A 14612-nucleotide genomic window follows, 5' to 3' on the forward strand; every position below is an offset into this window, starting at 1 on the left:
GGAGCGCGCATGCGCACGAGGCAGGCGGGGCGGGGGCGCGGAGTGCGCGTGCGCTCGGGGCCCGGAGCGTCGGCGCCGCCTGTGCGCGGGGCGTGCGCGGTGCGTGAGCGGCCGCGGCGGGCGCGGGGCCGCCGCCCCCTCCCTCCCTCACCCACTCACCCCCTGCGCGGCAATGGCAGCGGGCGTCGGGCCCCCCGTGGCCGCCCCCCGGCAAGGCTGGAGGAGGAGGAGGACGACGCGCAAGCCGCAGCGGCCCGTGGGATAGGCCCCGCCGCCCGCCCGCCCCCGCCGCGCCGCGCCCCCCCACCCCGCCGCCTCGACGCGGAGCCGTCGCTGAGGGGCCGCCGCACGTCCCCGCCTCGCTCCCTCTCGACGGGGGGGGCTCTCGGGGCCGCTCCTGGGCTGGATGAATGTGGGAGAAGATGGAGACCAAGACGATCGTCTACGACCTGGACACCTCCGGGGGGCTGATGGAGGTGAGGCCCGGGACGCGGCGGGGGGGGCCGGACCGGGGAGGCAGTGGGGCTGCAAGATGGCGAGGGAACCCCCCCACCCCGGAGCCCCGTGGCCTTACAAGGAAGTGCGGAGGGACGGAGGCAGCTCGCCCGGCCCCCGGAGAGGCCTTGCCGGACACGGGGCGGGCGGGGCGGGCTCGGCCGGGGCTCTGTCCCCGCTCCGGTCCCGTCCCGGAGGGCTTAGGGCCGCTGTCCCCCCGGCGGGCACGGGGAGAAGTGCTCTGGGTCAGGGTCCGTGCAGCCCCTCAGAGCCCGCTCTGTCTGTGTGTGCATGTGCAGCAAATCCAGGCCCTCCTGGCTCCCCCCAAGAGCGAAGATGGGGAGAAGAAGAGCAGGAGGCCCGAGAAGGAGCCCAGGCGAAGTGGCAGGGCCACTAACCACGATAGCTGCGATAGCTGCAAGGAAGGAGGGGATCTGCTGTGCTGCGATCACTGCCCCGCCGCTTTCCACCTCCAGTGCTGGTAAGGCTTGGCGCTCTCTCCCTCCGGATCTGCCCGGAGCACCTTCCCTCCGGCCGCTCCCGCTTCCCGTTAGGTCCTGGGGAGGAGAGGGGGGGACGTGAGGCCGGCTAGAGCAGACAGGAACAAAAAGGAGGTGCAAACCCCACTCTGGTCCGTCCCTCCTGAGACTAATCCACAGCGGCCGAGGTGAATCCTGCCCTGCCTGCTTTCTGGAGGGTTGGGGGTCCACCCTCCTCCTTTCTTTTTGTGCTGAGCAGCGGGCGAGAGGCCTGGAGGAGGAGCGAGGCCGCTGGCTGCGTGGCCTGGCTGCCTTGGTGCTGCCCCTGCCCGGCCTTCTGCCCCCCCGCCCCCAGCGGGGAACTTCCCCACCTCACCCCTCTCCAAGGGTGCCTGGCTTGGGGGGGACCCTCCGGAGGGCCCTGGCTGGAGAGAGGGAAGCCCTGGTGGCGTCTCCGCACCAGGCCTGACGTTCCCAGCGCTTCCGTGCTGCTGCAGCTGCTGGGAATAATGGAGGTTGCTGTCTCTGTGTCTCCCTGCCTCACTGTTTACAATATGGCGACCTTCCTTTAAATTATATTTTTATTCTCAGCGCCATTTTGGCTGCATATATGACTTCCAAACCCTCGCAGTGCTCCCTATAGTATCTCAAACATGAAAATACCTTCCCCATGGAAATCCAGGCCTCCAGACTTTAACGTTGGCTCGGTTTATTCCTTTCCCTCCTTTTTTCCCTTCCTCCTTGCTCTTCCGACCTGCTTGTCTCATCCATGGGGTGTCTGCCGTGAACTGGAGGGCTGTTGGGTGCTCTTGCTGGGAGTTGTGTGGCTTTGTTCATGAAGGCAGAGCTTGCTGCATGCAAATCTGGCTACCGGCTGGGAATCGAGATGCGTGTGGAAGCGGTGGCAGAGCTCGAGGTGCTGGAGGCTGAAGCAGGATGGGCTCTTGGCTGCCTTCCCTCACAGCTTCCCAAGCTTTCCCAGCACAAAGCGACACCACGCCAAAAGCGCTTCAACTTTCCACCTCAAAGTTTTTCCCTTTTCTGCACCCGGAGCTTGGATGCATCTGAGGCCGCTTTGCCAAAATCTCCCCTTTCAACAGTTGACATAGGCGGGGGGTTTGTGTTAAATTAGCACAGCCAGAGTGGATAATGGAGTGGAGGAGGGAGTGGGGCAAGTCAAACAGCTGGAGCTTAGGAGTACAGAGTATTCTTCCTTAGGGGAGATTTTTTAACCACATTCCTTTCTCTCTTTCATGCTTTGGAGCTTTGTTTGCCACCCTGTTACAGCTGTCTTCTCTGCGCTTTTTTTCCCTCCCTCTGTTGTTTTTTGGGGTTTTTTTTGCTTTTTTCTGATTTTCATTTGCTCACTGGCTCTTCTGCATTTGTATGCTAATTGAGGGTCTCGGAATACTTATTAAACTGTTTGCTGGTAGCAGGGAAGCTGAGTGTGTGGTCACAGTTCTGTAAGGGAGTGTCCCGTTAGCAGCGTGTAGCCAGGCAAACCCGACAATGCTATAGCATGCAGCCATGACATCATCCCTCCTACCCTGAGGAAGTGCTACTGGTGGTAGTGCAGATCCTCTAATATTTACTAGGAGGATAGTAATTATCATTATTTTTCATCCAGTGTCCTTGATGAGCTTTAATTTAAGGATGGTTTTTTCCTTCTGCCGGGTGTAGTTGCTTTCAGATGCAGCCAAACACATCCTGAGCATTCTCTTAGTGAGGCTGGAGTGATGGCTAAAACTTCACATTTTGGAATGGAAGAGCTGTGCCTAAGGCTGTAGAGTGTCCTAGTTGACTCTGAATCCTGGTTAAGTCTGACCATAAATCAGACTGCTTTGTGCATGCCTAAATTTCATAGCTTAATTTGGTGATGTTTGTGTAGTTAGCGAGTGGGAAACAACCAGGTAATTCAGATACCTCTAAAGCCTTCACTGTACCTGAGTTAGTTGCATTATAATTGTATAAAAAATTTATATTAAAATATTATGTATAATATATATGTATCTTTCGCTAACTAGTCACTCTTCAGAAAAGAAATGAAAAAGCAATTCTAAATACTCTGTTTCACTCCATTTGTCGCCTCTTCTGCCTTTTCTCAAGCATTCCCTTTGACAGTATCCCAGAACCTGCTGTGGGAGGTGGCACAGTGTGGAAAGGCTTTGTCTAAAGGCTTCCAGCTTGGGCCTGGTTCTGCCTCCTTCCTCCTGGACCTTTGCTGGGCTCTTGGCTGTGGCCTTCAGGTGACCTAGGTTGTGTCAAAGGGATGCTCAGGTTTTGTTTTCATGTGTCTTCCCATTACCTCCTACATTTTGCTTAAAGTAAACTTCCAGTCTGGATATAAACTTAGGCATAAAGACAGCACTTGCAGCTTCCTTTCTGCCTCCTTTTTTTTATTTAAAGAATAGCAGCTGTAACGCAAGGCTTGGTTTAAGTCACTTGAATAGCACCACTGGGGCCCCTAACGGATTTGCGTCGACAGCTTACCTGTTCTCTGAATATTTATTGTGAGCTTTAGTACCAGGTATTATCATTTAATTATGCATGCATTTATATATGATTAATTAATCATATTCACTTTAGTACCTTTTATTATCAGTATAGCATAACAAAAATTAAAAAGTAGCTTTTAATTGGTGTACGGTTTGTGATCAGTTGATTACAGCTGTATGGGAGAGGCCATATTATAAAAGAAAGCATTTTCAGGGGTATGACTGGCACAAGTCATGCAGTCATCTGGAGACAAACCCAGCTCAGCTTCCCAGGAACTCATGTTGCTCCTTCCTGTGTAGAGAAGGTTCTTCTGTATCAAGTTGTTTAATTCTGTAGTGAGAAAGTTGGCTTTGCTATGCAATATGCAAGTGTGTGACCCTCAAACTTCAGCAGTTGGCCTTAACTTCAGTTGAGCACTTAAACCTGTTGTCCTCCGTGGAAAACGGAAGGCACCTGGCCAAAACTCACAAAACTTTCCGAGTCTGATAGTATTACACATCTGAGGTGGTAAATAACAAGTTTGTTGATACACCGTGGAATGACTGCTCTCCTGAATTGATGTGGGTGGAAGTGACTTCCCAATTCATCTGGTGGGGTGTCAGCTCTTCCCACAACTCGGTTTTGGAGTCACTAGTTCAGTGTAAAGCTGCTATGGGTGCTCTGGGAGGCCATGGGTGGGGAGGATTCCAGCCCAGCTGCAGATAAAGTGGCCTGGTGGGAGGGATACAGGCAAGTGTGAAATCCCTGCCAGATACTTAGTTTCAACATACTCGGATTAATGTCACAGTCAGGTGACTCTCTTCAGGTTTGAATTTACAGAGAGAGTTTTTTTGGGTCCCTAGTAATTCTTGAAAACAGGATGTGGGATTTTTAGCTCTGAAGTTGGTGTTTGGTTCTGCAGAGTGCATTTCCATCCTGATGTTCTGCCTTAGCCCAGGCCCCCGGGTATGGTGCACGCTCCTTCTTTACATGATTGAAAACCAATTTTCCAGTGCTACTTCTTTTCTATTTATATCCTCCTCCTGGCAATGTGATTGTTAGAATTCCCTGTGTTTTCTTGATCTTGTAGTAAACTTGATTCATATTGAAGCGGGTTTGCAAAGTGACTGATGCTGCAAATTCATTACTAAGGATTAGAAAGATCCCCGGGAGAGGAAAAGTTTAGTTAACAAGCTGGGGGAGGGGAGTGACAACAGGAGGGAAAACCAACACAGAACAGTTTTGTGTTTGTTTTTTTTTTCTCTCTCTTTTTGTTTTTTTAAAAAGTCTCCCTGCCTGAGTTTCTGGTTGGAGGAGCCCAAAAGCACAAACCTCACTGAATGCTGTGGTTCAAGTCCCTCTTGTAAGAACTCATGCTGCTGGCTGTACAGCTCTGCTGGCATGGCAGAGTGACCTCAGTCTCTTAAAGCTGACCAGTTATGTAAATGACAGTACCAGTTTTATGGCACTACCCAGCAAAACGGTTCCTGGTAGCTGGGCTTCCTCGCTGCTGTGCTGGGAGAAGTATGTTGTGTCCGTACTGGGGCCTGCTACCTCCACCAAACTTTTTGCAACACCTCCTTGTGTTTATACTTGCAGTGTTTGGCTCTATTAAACTCAAATTTTTCAGTCTTCATCCAAGTGCTGGTGTTGAAGAGCAGGAGTAACAGCTGCAGAGTGCAGCAGAGGAAACTAAACTAGAGTTTTGGTGTTTTCTATGAGTCACATTGTTTTAGTGCTTCGAGCAAAGAATGGAAAAAAGTTGTGTTTGGCTGGTAGGACATCAATAACTCTCCAACGTATTCAGTCTAAAATGCCCTGCTTTATCTTTGGCATTTGTTCTAGCTTTGGATTTTTACATTAATATGCAGTCTGTGAGGGGAGCGAAACAATGGCCAGTCTATTGTCTGAGTTAATCCTTCCCTTAATGGTCATCTTGGGCTGCCTCCTGTAGTTCAGGTGGCCATTAGAATGGTCTGAGGCATCTCCTGCTGCAAGGAGTAGCAGGATATCCAGGAAGGTGCTGGAGAAGCAAACTTCCTACCTAATAGTGTCTAGGAGCAGAATTTCAGAGCATTGAATACATCACAGCTTCAAAACATCGCTTGTTTTAAGTGCAGAAAGTTTTTATTGTGAGGCTTTCTGTTTGTTTGGGGTTTTTTTAGCAATAAATGACTGGCAAACCCCTACTTTAATATTTATGTAATTGCATATTGAAGGTTAGAGTAAGCTGTTCCATTCCCAAAGTTTAAATATATGTATCTTAACAGATACTTTGTTAAAACAATATTGGTTTAAGTATATGCTTTTAAAAAACTCCAACTTTTGTTTTTATCTATCTTTGCTTCTGATATTTTGGGAGCCTTGGAGCCAGCCTAGGATGGATCCTGAGGCAGGAGGAAGTGATTGCTCTGACTGGGTTTCTGGCAGTGGAGGGTTCACTGCGTGTGCGCCTGCAGATGCGGTAACATGATCAGTCTTGGCAGCTCTGCTCAGCAAAGTTGTACCAATGAGATTTTTCGGTCTCCTTATTTTGTGCTAAATTTCTCCATGCAAAGGCAGATAAGGTCAACCTAAATCTATGGACTTCAGCTGAGGGCTTCAGCAAGTTGTTCACAGTAAGAATTTGATGAGCTTGTGATTGGGTGACTTGCAGGCCACCACTCTCACCTGTGTGTGTGGGTGTTGCTTGTGTTAAACTGAGCTTGAGCAGATTTTGAGTTGTGGGCAAGAATTGGGGATTTGGATTGAGATGTGGGTCTCTGCTGCGGTTCCCAACATCAGTGTGGAGTGGTAGGAGCATGGTTTTGGGATTCTAAAATCAAGGATTCAAAGCCAAGGAGGGGGATGTTTAACTACTTAACTTAGGCTTTGCCTTCAGACGTGGCTGCTGCATGGACTGGTGTTATATCAAACACCCGCATTGTTCCAAAGCTGTTTAAAATGACACAGTGGGAAACTGTGAACAAGGAAAATTCTCCATGTTTTAGTACCTTGGCTTAGGAAAGTGCCAGTTTTATGTTGACCACAACCTGTGGAACTGAAAAGTTTTTTTTTTGTACCACTGTGAGGTCCATTTTTGAGTTGAATTCTCAGGAGCAGGAGGCTGCAGCGGTTTGCTCGAGGTGGGGTTCACTGCTTTGTTCCTGCTGCTCCAGAGCTGGTCTTTCCTGGTATGTCAGCCTGCAGGCATGACTCATGGGAGCCTTTCACAACATGGAAAGGTCTTCCCAGAGGAATTCCAGCTCCTCCAGGCATTTGCAAAGGAAATTCTTAATTGGATTAGATTCATAATACTAATCTGCTAATGACTGTTTGTTATGGAGATCTTGGCACTATCTTATAAATATATTCACCTTCTTTTAGCTCGCCTTATGTCTTTTTATCACATACAGACTCAGTGTTGTTAGGATTGTACTGCCGCCAGCAGATCTGATAGTTGGGAATGGGGGACTACTGTGTTTATTACACAAGATCTTAAAAAGCTCATAATTATTCTCTCTCCTCTTTCTCTCTCTCTCCTCTTTCTCTTTATCTCTCTCTCCTCTTTCTCTCTCTCTCTCTCCTCTTTCTCTTTTTCAGAATGGTGTTTAGGTGGGGTAGTAAAAGGGAAGCTGTGGTAATTGGCGTGTCTGACATCTGGCTGTACATCCTTATCACAGGTGTGAAGGACACCCCGGGTTGGGAGTGCCTCTGTGCAGTTGTCAGTGACAGAACTGTGTATTTTTAGAAAGAACCAGGACCAAACAGGCATTTCCCCCCACTAAAAAAAGAGTTGTAGGTGCTGTTGTGGTGGTATGAGGAGCACCTGCAGGAGAGCATGACTCCTGTGTTTCTCTGTGTAAGACCGAAGCAATTTGAAATTTCAGTTGTAGCATCGATACTGAAACAGTTTTTCAACTGTAACACACATTCTTCTGTTTATTGATGCACACTAGTGGATGTTAAACTGCTTTTGTTGCTAGACTGACTTACTGGTACGTGTCAGGTTCTTGAATTTTTCCAATGCTCTGCAGCCTTTCTTAATCTTTGAATCAGTAACATATAGTAGGAATCTGCTGTGAAAGAAAGGGAATAGTTACTTCCAGAGTAGGAAAGAGGTGTATTTCCCTGAAAGCAAGTGTCAGAATATATTTAGGAAGTGCTGTCTGTTGGAATATAAATTATGTGAGAAGGATGTACCCATTTTATTTTTTTTAAACCAGTCAGGAAGTTCTCTTGGACTTGTGAAAATGCAAATGTATCTGGGGATATAACATGGCTTTGTTACAGGGGTATGAAAGAAGTGAGTGTAAGCAAAAAGCATCTTGCCACGTCAGGTTACTGGCTAGACTTGTGATTTTTGTGACACAGATTGTCAGAGCTGGCTTTTCCTTCTTATAGTAATCGATTTGTGCTGTCTCCAGCTCCACTGCTCGCTAGACGTCTGCCCAGCTTCCTCGAAGGAACACTGCAGTATCCAGTAACTCTGTAAGCTGAGTAAAAATAGTATTGTAGCTTCTGTTTAATAAAGGGGTTGACAGATACCAGTTGTAATGCAATCATACACCTTTTTAGGGTATGGAGTAAATGCTTCCTATAGCTAAAAATGAAGTGGGGAAAAGAAAAAAAAAAAAAAAAAGTTGTTTAAATCATTCTTCCTGTTGGTGTATCAGATCTTGAGCACAAAAGGCAAAGAACATCTCAGCCAGCTGGGGGGAATCGAGTGCCTGAACCCAACTCTAACCCATTTCTGCTGACGTCTGCTCTGCACGATCACTGGAAGCAAACTAGATGGAGCTGGAGATTACTGACTTTGAACCCTGCAGAAAGCACTGGCCTGAGGATACAATTTAGCAGGCTGAAAACCGCATGCTGAATTTCTGGCAAGCACTAGTGATTGGTGTGAAACACCTGCCTGTACAGCCTCTGACTTTGGGCATAGCATCATGCAAACTTCCCAGTGATCTCCATCTAGAATAGCAACAGGAGCAAGATATGAAGGTGATCTGGAAAAGGCAGAAAAGAATGTATGCCCTGAACTAAGGTTTTGGTTTTTTGGTTTGGCTTTTTTTTGTTGTTTTTTTTGTGGATATTTCTGTCTGCTCTTTTTTCTCTCTTCCCCAGCATTCTTGGGAAAGCCTAGTCCACATGTAGATGTCAGAATTACACTTCACTTGTGCCTGTGTGAAGACAAATTCATGCTTTTGCTTTTATGGGTCTGCCCTTCATCCTCTTCTGATGTGCTGCTTTCCCTTTTTCCACCTTTTTGCTGCTGTCCTTTCACCCCTGCTCCTTTGAACACGTTCAGTATGGCTGGGGCTGAATGTGTTCACTTCTCAGAAACCTCTCAGACCTGTGTTTTGATTATTTTTTTTCCCACCAGAGATGTCTCTTCATTTGTTGTTCTTTAAAGACAGAATTGGATGAAGTGATTCTCACCAGGGCTGTGTTGTTCCTCAGCCTCCTTTCTTTTCCCTGATGCTGCCCTGTGTGTCATCCTGCTTTGAGAAGATGACTTCTAATCTGTTAAGAAGATGGTGCTATAAAGACCTGAACACTTAATAATGAACCTGGACATTGAATTCAGGCTATTGTTACTATTGTCTGCAGCAGAGGCATGAGTGATGCCTGCGAAAGAAATAGGACTCAGGATGTGCAAAATGTCTGAATTTCTGTGTCTGACCCACATTTTTCAAAGTCAACAAGTCTTCCTATTGACTTCCATGGTTTCTGCTTATAAATACAAAGCTGGGTGGTTCCTTAGGCAAATATGTCTCAAATATCAGAGTCCATAACCAGTCAAACTAATTAAAAAATAATAATCAAAAAACCTACTGCAGTTCTGGTGGTATTATACACTTTTTAATGCATATTTATTTTTATATATGTATATGCTTACCTGTGTGTGGAAATTTGATATCTTAAACAATACTTCCTTTAATTTTTTGTCAGCTGGACATTAATGAGGGTAATAACTAACAGGTTGTCTAGGGAATGGTCTCTGTGGGCCACGTTCTTTCTATAAATAGAAGTTACTAATTACATCAGGGGATCACATGTTTACATGCAGCTTATCCAGTTTATTGGACCCTTCTGCTTGTCAGGTTGGAGGCAAAAAAGTTTTACTTCAGGCCTTGGAGGAAACTTCCCTGATTGCCCATGAACCTCAGGATTGCCTGTGTACAAGGGCACAGGGAGGAGGCAAGACCCCCAGTGAAGGCAGGAAGGGAGCTGAGGTAAGGTAGATAAACACCTGCTTCCATGAGGTTCTCTTCTCAGTATGGGAGTAGCAAGAGTGATTTGATGGATTCAAGTAAATAAGTTCCTTGGCACTGAAATTCACAGAACTCACAAAATTTATGTACACTCACAAAAGAGTACCTGGTTCTTAGGAGCACGGTGGTGCTGCTGCCAGAGACTGGGACTGCTGGCCAAGCCTTTGAAATGTTGAACACTGGCAGGTCTAGATGGTAAAAATAAGCACACAGTGAGGGAAATTTTGGGATCTGGCATAACCAGCAATGCTTAAACCTTTAAGAGTTCAAGTCTTCCTCCACCCTTGTAGCATCGTGTAGATAGTGTAGTGTACCTTTATTTTTCCCTCGGTTACATCTTGTTCCTCACTGTCTGCCCATATAATGGTGTTTTAATCCTGCTTCTGTTTTCTGTCTGTTGCTGAACCCTTATTTCCAGCTCTGGCCATGCTGTTGGAAAGATGCATGGTAAGCAGATGCAGTGTTCCAGATGATGGGATGATTGGTGACCTGTGAAGCGGTCATTTTGCTTCCCTTCCTTGCATAGTGGCAGCCAAAATAATTATGTTCTGACCTGTTTGGTGGTGTTCAGGAGTCTTCGCTGGATGTTATTGATTTAGAACTTATGTCCATGCTCAAGACTCACTTCAGTGTAAACAAAGGTATGCTGCCTGCTGTCAAGCTTTTTTCACAGGTTCCCTCAGTTGTTGCACCACAGGTAGAAGTATAGTGGGTGATGCTCTGTAGTTAATGTGAATTATGCTGCTGGCTTAAAATAGGTATAACTTGTAAACAGTGTGAGCCTAATTGAGGCCAGAAAGTTGCTGGAACTGTTAATGTGATCGGGTCATGCTTAGAGGTCTATAAAGAAAAAAAAATTATGCTGGGCTTAAGTTTGGTGGTCTCTACATTGGTGCTTGAGAAATCTTTGGCTTTTTCAGGAAGATTGTTCTTGTAAGCTAAGTGTCACAATTTATCCATGTTAATGAGCAGAACTTGGAAACTTCACTGAATAATTTGAGGAATAACAGTGGAAGAGAGGAGGGAGTGGATAGTATTCCTAATAACCACCTTTAAGGTAATTGAAATCTGACTTCTGTCTTCAGAAGCTTTGTGTTGATGCAAGAGTAAAAGAGGAAGGTAAGGGAGTTGCAGTGGGGAGGAACTCGCCACAGGCTGCAGCTGTTGGCTTGTTTGGTGTGGTTTTATTCTGTCTAAGGTAGAGGCTCAAGGTTCCAGGTGTCCTTCTCCAGCCGGGTTTGGGAGCAGCTGTCAGCAGAAGTGTGTAACTTGGGCACAGTAAAAATGTTCCAAAGAGCTGAATTTGTAAATGATGCAACTTTCCCTGTTTATCAATGGGGCTCTTGTAATGCCCTGACAGTGAGTTTGGTTTCCTGGTTTGTTTTAGCTGCCATTGAGGCCCTGCTGTAGCAAGCCAGGGAGCCTTGTTCTTTATGAAGCTGGTGGAACAGCTGTAGCTCTATCCATCATAGGGATAAATAGGAGTCCCATAGAAGAGCCAAAAGCCTTCTTCCCTTATCTGGCAAACATATCTAGCATCCTTCATTATCATCCTGTCATTGAGTCTTGGTCAGTTAATTAAGTTTCCTGAGAAGGAAAAAATGTGCTTACCTGCATTTTTTCACAGTGTTACTATTTTTCCTCTGTGCAGAAAAAAAAAATATTTAAGTCTGATTGTTGAAAACAACTGATGTGAAAGCTTCACCAGGCACTGGTTTGTTTTCCTGCCACTATTAACCCGGCTGGTAGCTGGCTGTATCCTGGTGGGTCCAAAAGTAGTGTCAACGTGCCTTTGACGCAAGATGGCCAGGAATGCAGTGTGTAAATAACCTCAGGTCTGCTTATAACTGGTTCCTTTGAGAGCTTCGGCCCAGTTTGTATTGGAGAAGGTTCCATTCCTTGGAGCATTTGTTTACCTATTTATTGAGGTCAGCAAAGTGAGGAGTAATTACAGGATTTGGACTTGACAACAGGCTTCTGATGTATGAGAGCCCCAGAGTGTGAAATTGAAAAGCTAAGTGGCTTCATGCTATTGTTTTCTTGATAAAAACTCCTAATATGCTCTTGAAGATTTTTTTATTTTGTCATAGCCATTTAAGTTTTATTTAAGGGATAGAGCATTGTGCTCTGATCATGGCAGAGCAATGCTTGACAATCCACCTGATAGGAATTTCGGGAGATCTTTAACTTTTTCAGAAAAGGCCATGAGACAGATATTAAATGGCAATTGACTTTGTAGTCGGTGTAGTGGGTTTTGACTAGGCAGTGGTAAACATCCCCTTTAATTTTCAGAGGCTTTGTATGAGTTAGTCTTCCAGGTATTTTCAAGTCAGCCTGTGTTTTTCAGAGCTGTCTTTGTCTTAAATGCAGAAACACGTTCTGCTAGGCAGGTTAGATTTGGGTCACACCAAACCCCCCAGGTAAACAGCAGAGGCCACCACTCTTGTCTGTGATGACAGAAGGGGAAACTTTCTGAAATGAAGGGTTAGTGAAATTGTACTGAAAAGCGCAACTGACTGGTGTGTAGTTGAAAGGAGATGTGTTGTAACCGAAGATAAAGTGGGAGCTGTACAATTCCAGGTCCTGTTGGCAGCAAACACTGGTGGCTGGAGCTGTGCATGCTAATGAACCCATGAAAGATAGGGAGAAAAGGGCTGTGGTGCTCTTGCCAAAGTGCTAATTCTTACCTTGCTTATGAAGATCAAGTATCTTGCTCAGATTTAAAAATCCGTTTCTTTTATGCTTACAGTAAAAGGTTGAAGAATGTGGTCATACCTAGTCAATTAAAACAGCATTCTTTAGCACTTCCCTGGCTTTCTGCTGAGACCCAGGCAATGCTCTCTGCTTGCTGCGAGGCCAGCAGTGCAGGAGCAGCCTTCATCAGTCTTTGTTAGCATGGTGAGCTGCCTTGATGAACAGTTCATTAACCAGGAGAGGCAGAATCAGTCTTTTAATACACTTGCTATTGCAGCTAGGCCCTGACAGTGAGCAGAAAACCTCAGGAGGCTTGTCTGAGCGCTAAAACCTTGCTGCTGCTCTGAAACGAATCTTTCCCCCTCCTTCCACAGGCCTTTGGGTAGCAGCATTCATTAAAATGCTTCTTTAATAGTACAGCGTATGTAGGATTTCATGGTTCAAACCCAGCAAATGGGACAATAGCATACACACTTGAAGAAGAAACCTGTTCTGACTCTTCCAGGCATCTCTCTTGGTTCACCGTGGTTTTAATTGTTTCATTGTAAAATGCATAAGGTTGAGGTAACAGTTAAAACAAATAACCAGAGGCGTCTGGCAGCGTGTGGATCCCTGGCACGCTGTGTGTCAGGATGGGGCAGACGTGTTCCCAGCGGTTCAGGCATGCTCATCAGGAGCTTCAGAGGGTGAAATTTCACTAGAAACAAATCAAAGTCTGTGGGTTTTTTGCCCTGGGGTGTTGGGAGGGGAAAGGGGAATGGGCCAGATGAATCTGTTCTTGCTGTAGATGCAGATCTAAGAGCTCGTTTTCTAGCAAGAGTAAAACCTGAGCTATTGCAGGATGCACCTTAGGATTCAGCATGGATTTATGCTGCACCGAGCACACAGGGATCATTTGTTACTCTCCTCCTTCCACCCCCTCTCCCTGCTTCTGTTAGCAAAAGATTAGTTTGGGGCAGAGAGTTACTGCTTCATCCAAATATTTGAGGTGAAGCAGCCGGTAGTGGAGGCTTTGGTGCTCTCATGTAGAGCCTGATCTCTTGTTCATCCAGGCCCTCCAGGAAATGAGAAACATAAGCTGCAGGTATTTCAGTGCATATATGCAGAGTGCTGCGTTTCTGGAGTGCCTGGAACACGGAGGCCTCTGAAACCCTGCACTCCTCCTCAAAATGGCTGCCAGATGTGTTGGCTCTACTCAATTCCCCAGAGCCTGACACCAGAAATGCTGAGGTTATTACCAGCTTGGTTCTTGCTGTGTTCTTCCTTCAGTCTTCCAGGCACAGTGTTGCAAGAGGGAGCGTGACCCCGGATGGCTGCGGTACCTGCAGAGGCTGTCGCTGGCACACGGGCGAGCTCGGGGCAAGGCTCGCCGGGACTCTGTTCAAACAAAGGAAGTGTGTTTGTTTTCACAGTCCAGGCTTGGGAGCCTGGGCTGGGATCCTGTGCCATTTCCCTGTGCTAGGAGCAAGATTCTCGAGGAAGACAGCCTCTCCCTTTGCTGCAAAGCACAGCTCTTCCTGGCCAGCAAGTATGCATCTTATCTTCCCTGGCTTGTCAGGGCTGGAGACTGGAAAGCTTAACTTGGATTTGGTTTGATATTTGTAGATGTAATAAACAGTATAGGGACTCCTGCCATGAACCACATCTAGCTTCCCATGCTTGTGTGGCTTTCTTGGGCCAGTCTTAAAAGCTACTGTAGTTCTTGATCCCCTTGTAACCCAGTCAGTCCCAGTGGATCCTTGAAATCTGTTTCCCAGTCAGTGGGAAATGGAGCTTCCAGATCCTGCATCTGCATGTTCAGCACAAGAGAGCAGACTTGCTAAGCAGCTGCCTCTAGCAAAAGTCAAGAGAACTTTTAAAGTATTATCTTAAGCCACACTGCATGGTAAATGGCTGGTTTTTGCCAGCAGGTACATTTTCCCTGCCATAGTCAGCAGTTTGCTCAAATAACAAATCTTAATGATAAAGGGGTGTTGGAAAGTACTTGAGTTAGTAGTAGGATCTGTAAGGAAGGTATCATCTAACATATGCTGCTCTGCCTTTTACTGGGGAAAAGTGTTTCTCAAAATAGTTCTCCTTACTCCTTCATCTAATTTGCTTTGGTTTATTTCTAGCATCAAAATGAGAATGTCATTTCACTGTGATACAGCTTTTATAGTAAGTGCAGATCCATGTGAGTAGGATGTATCCTGTGCTTCATAGCCAAGGCAAG

The 14612-nt window shown here is 46.4% G+C and overlaps 1 protein-coding gene across 2 annotated transcripts in view; it reads left to right on the forward strand.

Moving 5' to 3' along the window:
• The first annotated feature begins 306 nt into the window (after positions 1-306).
• PHF12 (PHD finger protein 12) overlaps positions 307-14612 on the forward strand; it is a 32088-nt gene continuing 17782 nt past the window's right edge. The window contains exons 1-2 of one of the 2 annotated variants that reach the window (XM_005525773.3): positions 307-476; positions 795-976. In XM_005525773.3, coding sequence (XP_005525830.1) covers positions 411-476; positions 795-976 — 248 coding nt within the window. In that variant the 5' untranslated portion in view covers positions 307-410. Of the gene's footprint in view, positions 477-794; positions 977-13691; positions 13929-14612 lie in introns of those variants that run through there. The other variant, XM_088066126.1, reaches the window with a different exon arrangement.

The sequence above is a fragment of the Pseudopodoces humilis genome, chromosome 23 (genome assembly GCF_049639895.1).
Source record: "Pseudopodoces humilis isolate 2021_Gansu_Grassland_sample_001 chromosome 23, ASM4963989v1, whole genome shotgun sequence".
Lineage (NCBI taxonomy): Eukaryota > Metazoa > Chordata > Aves > Passeriformes > Paridae > Pseudopodoces > Pseudopodoces humilis.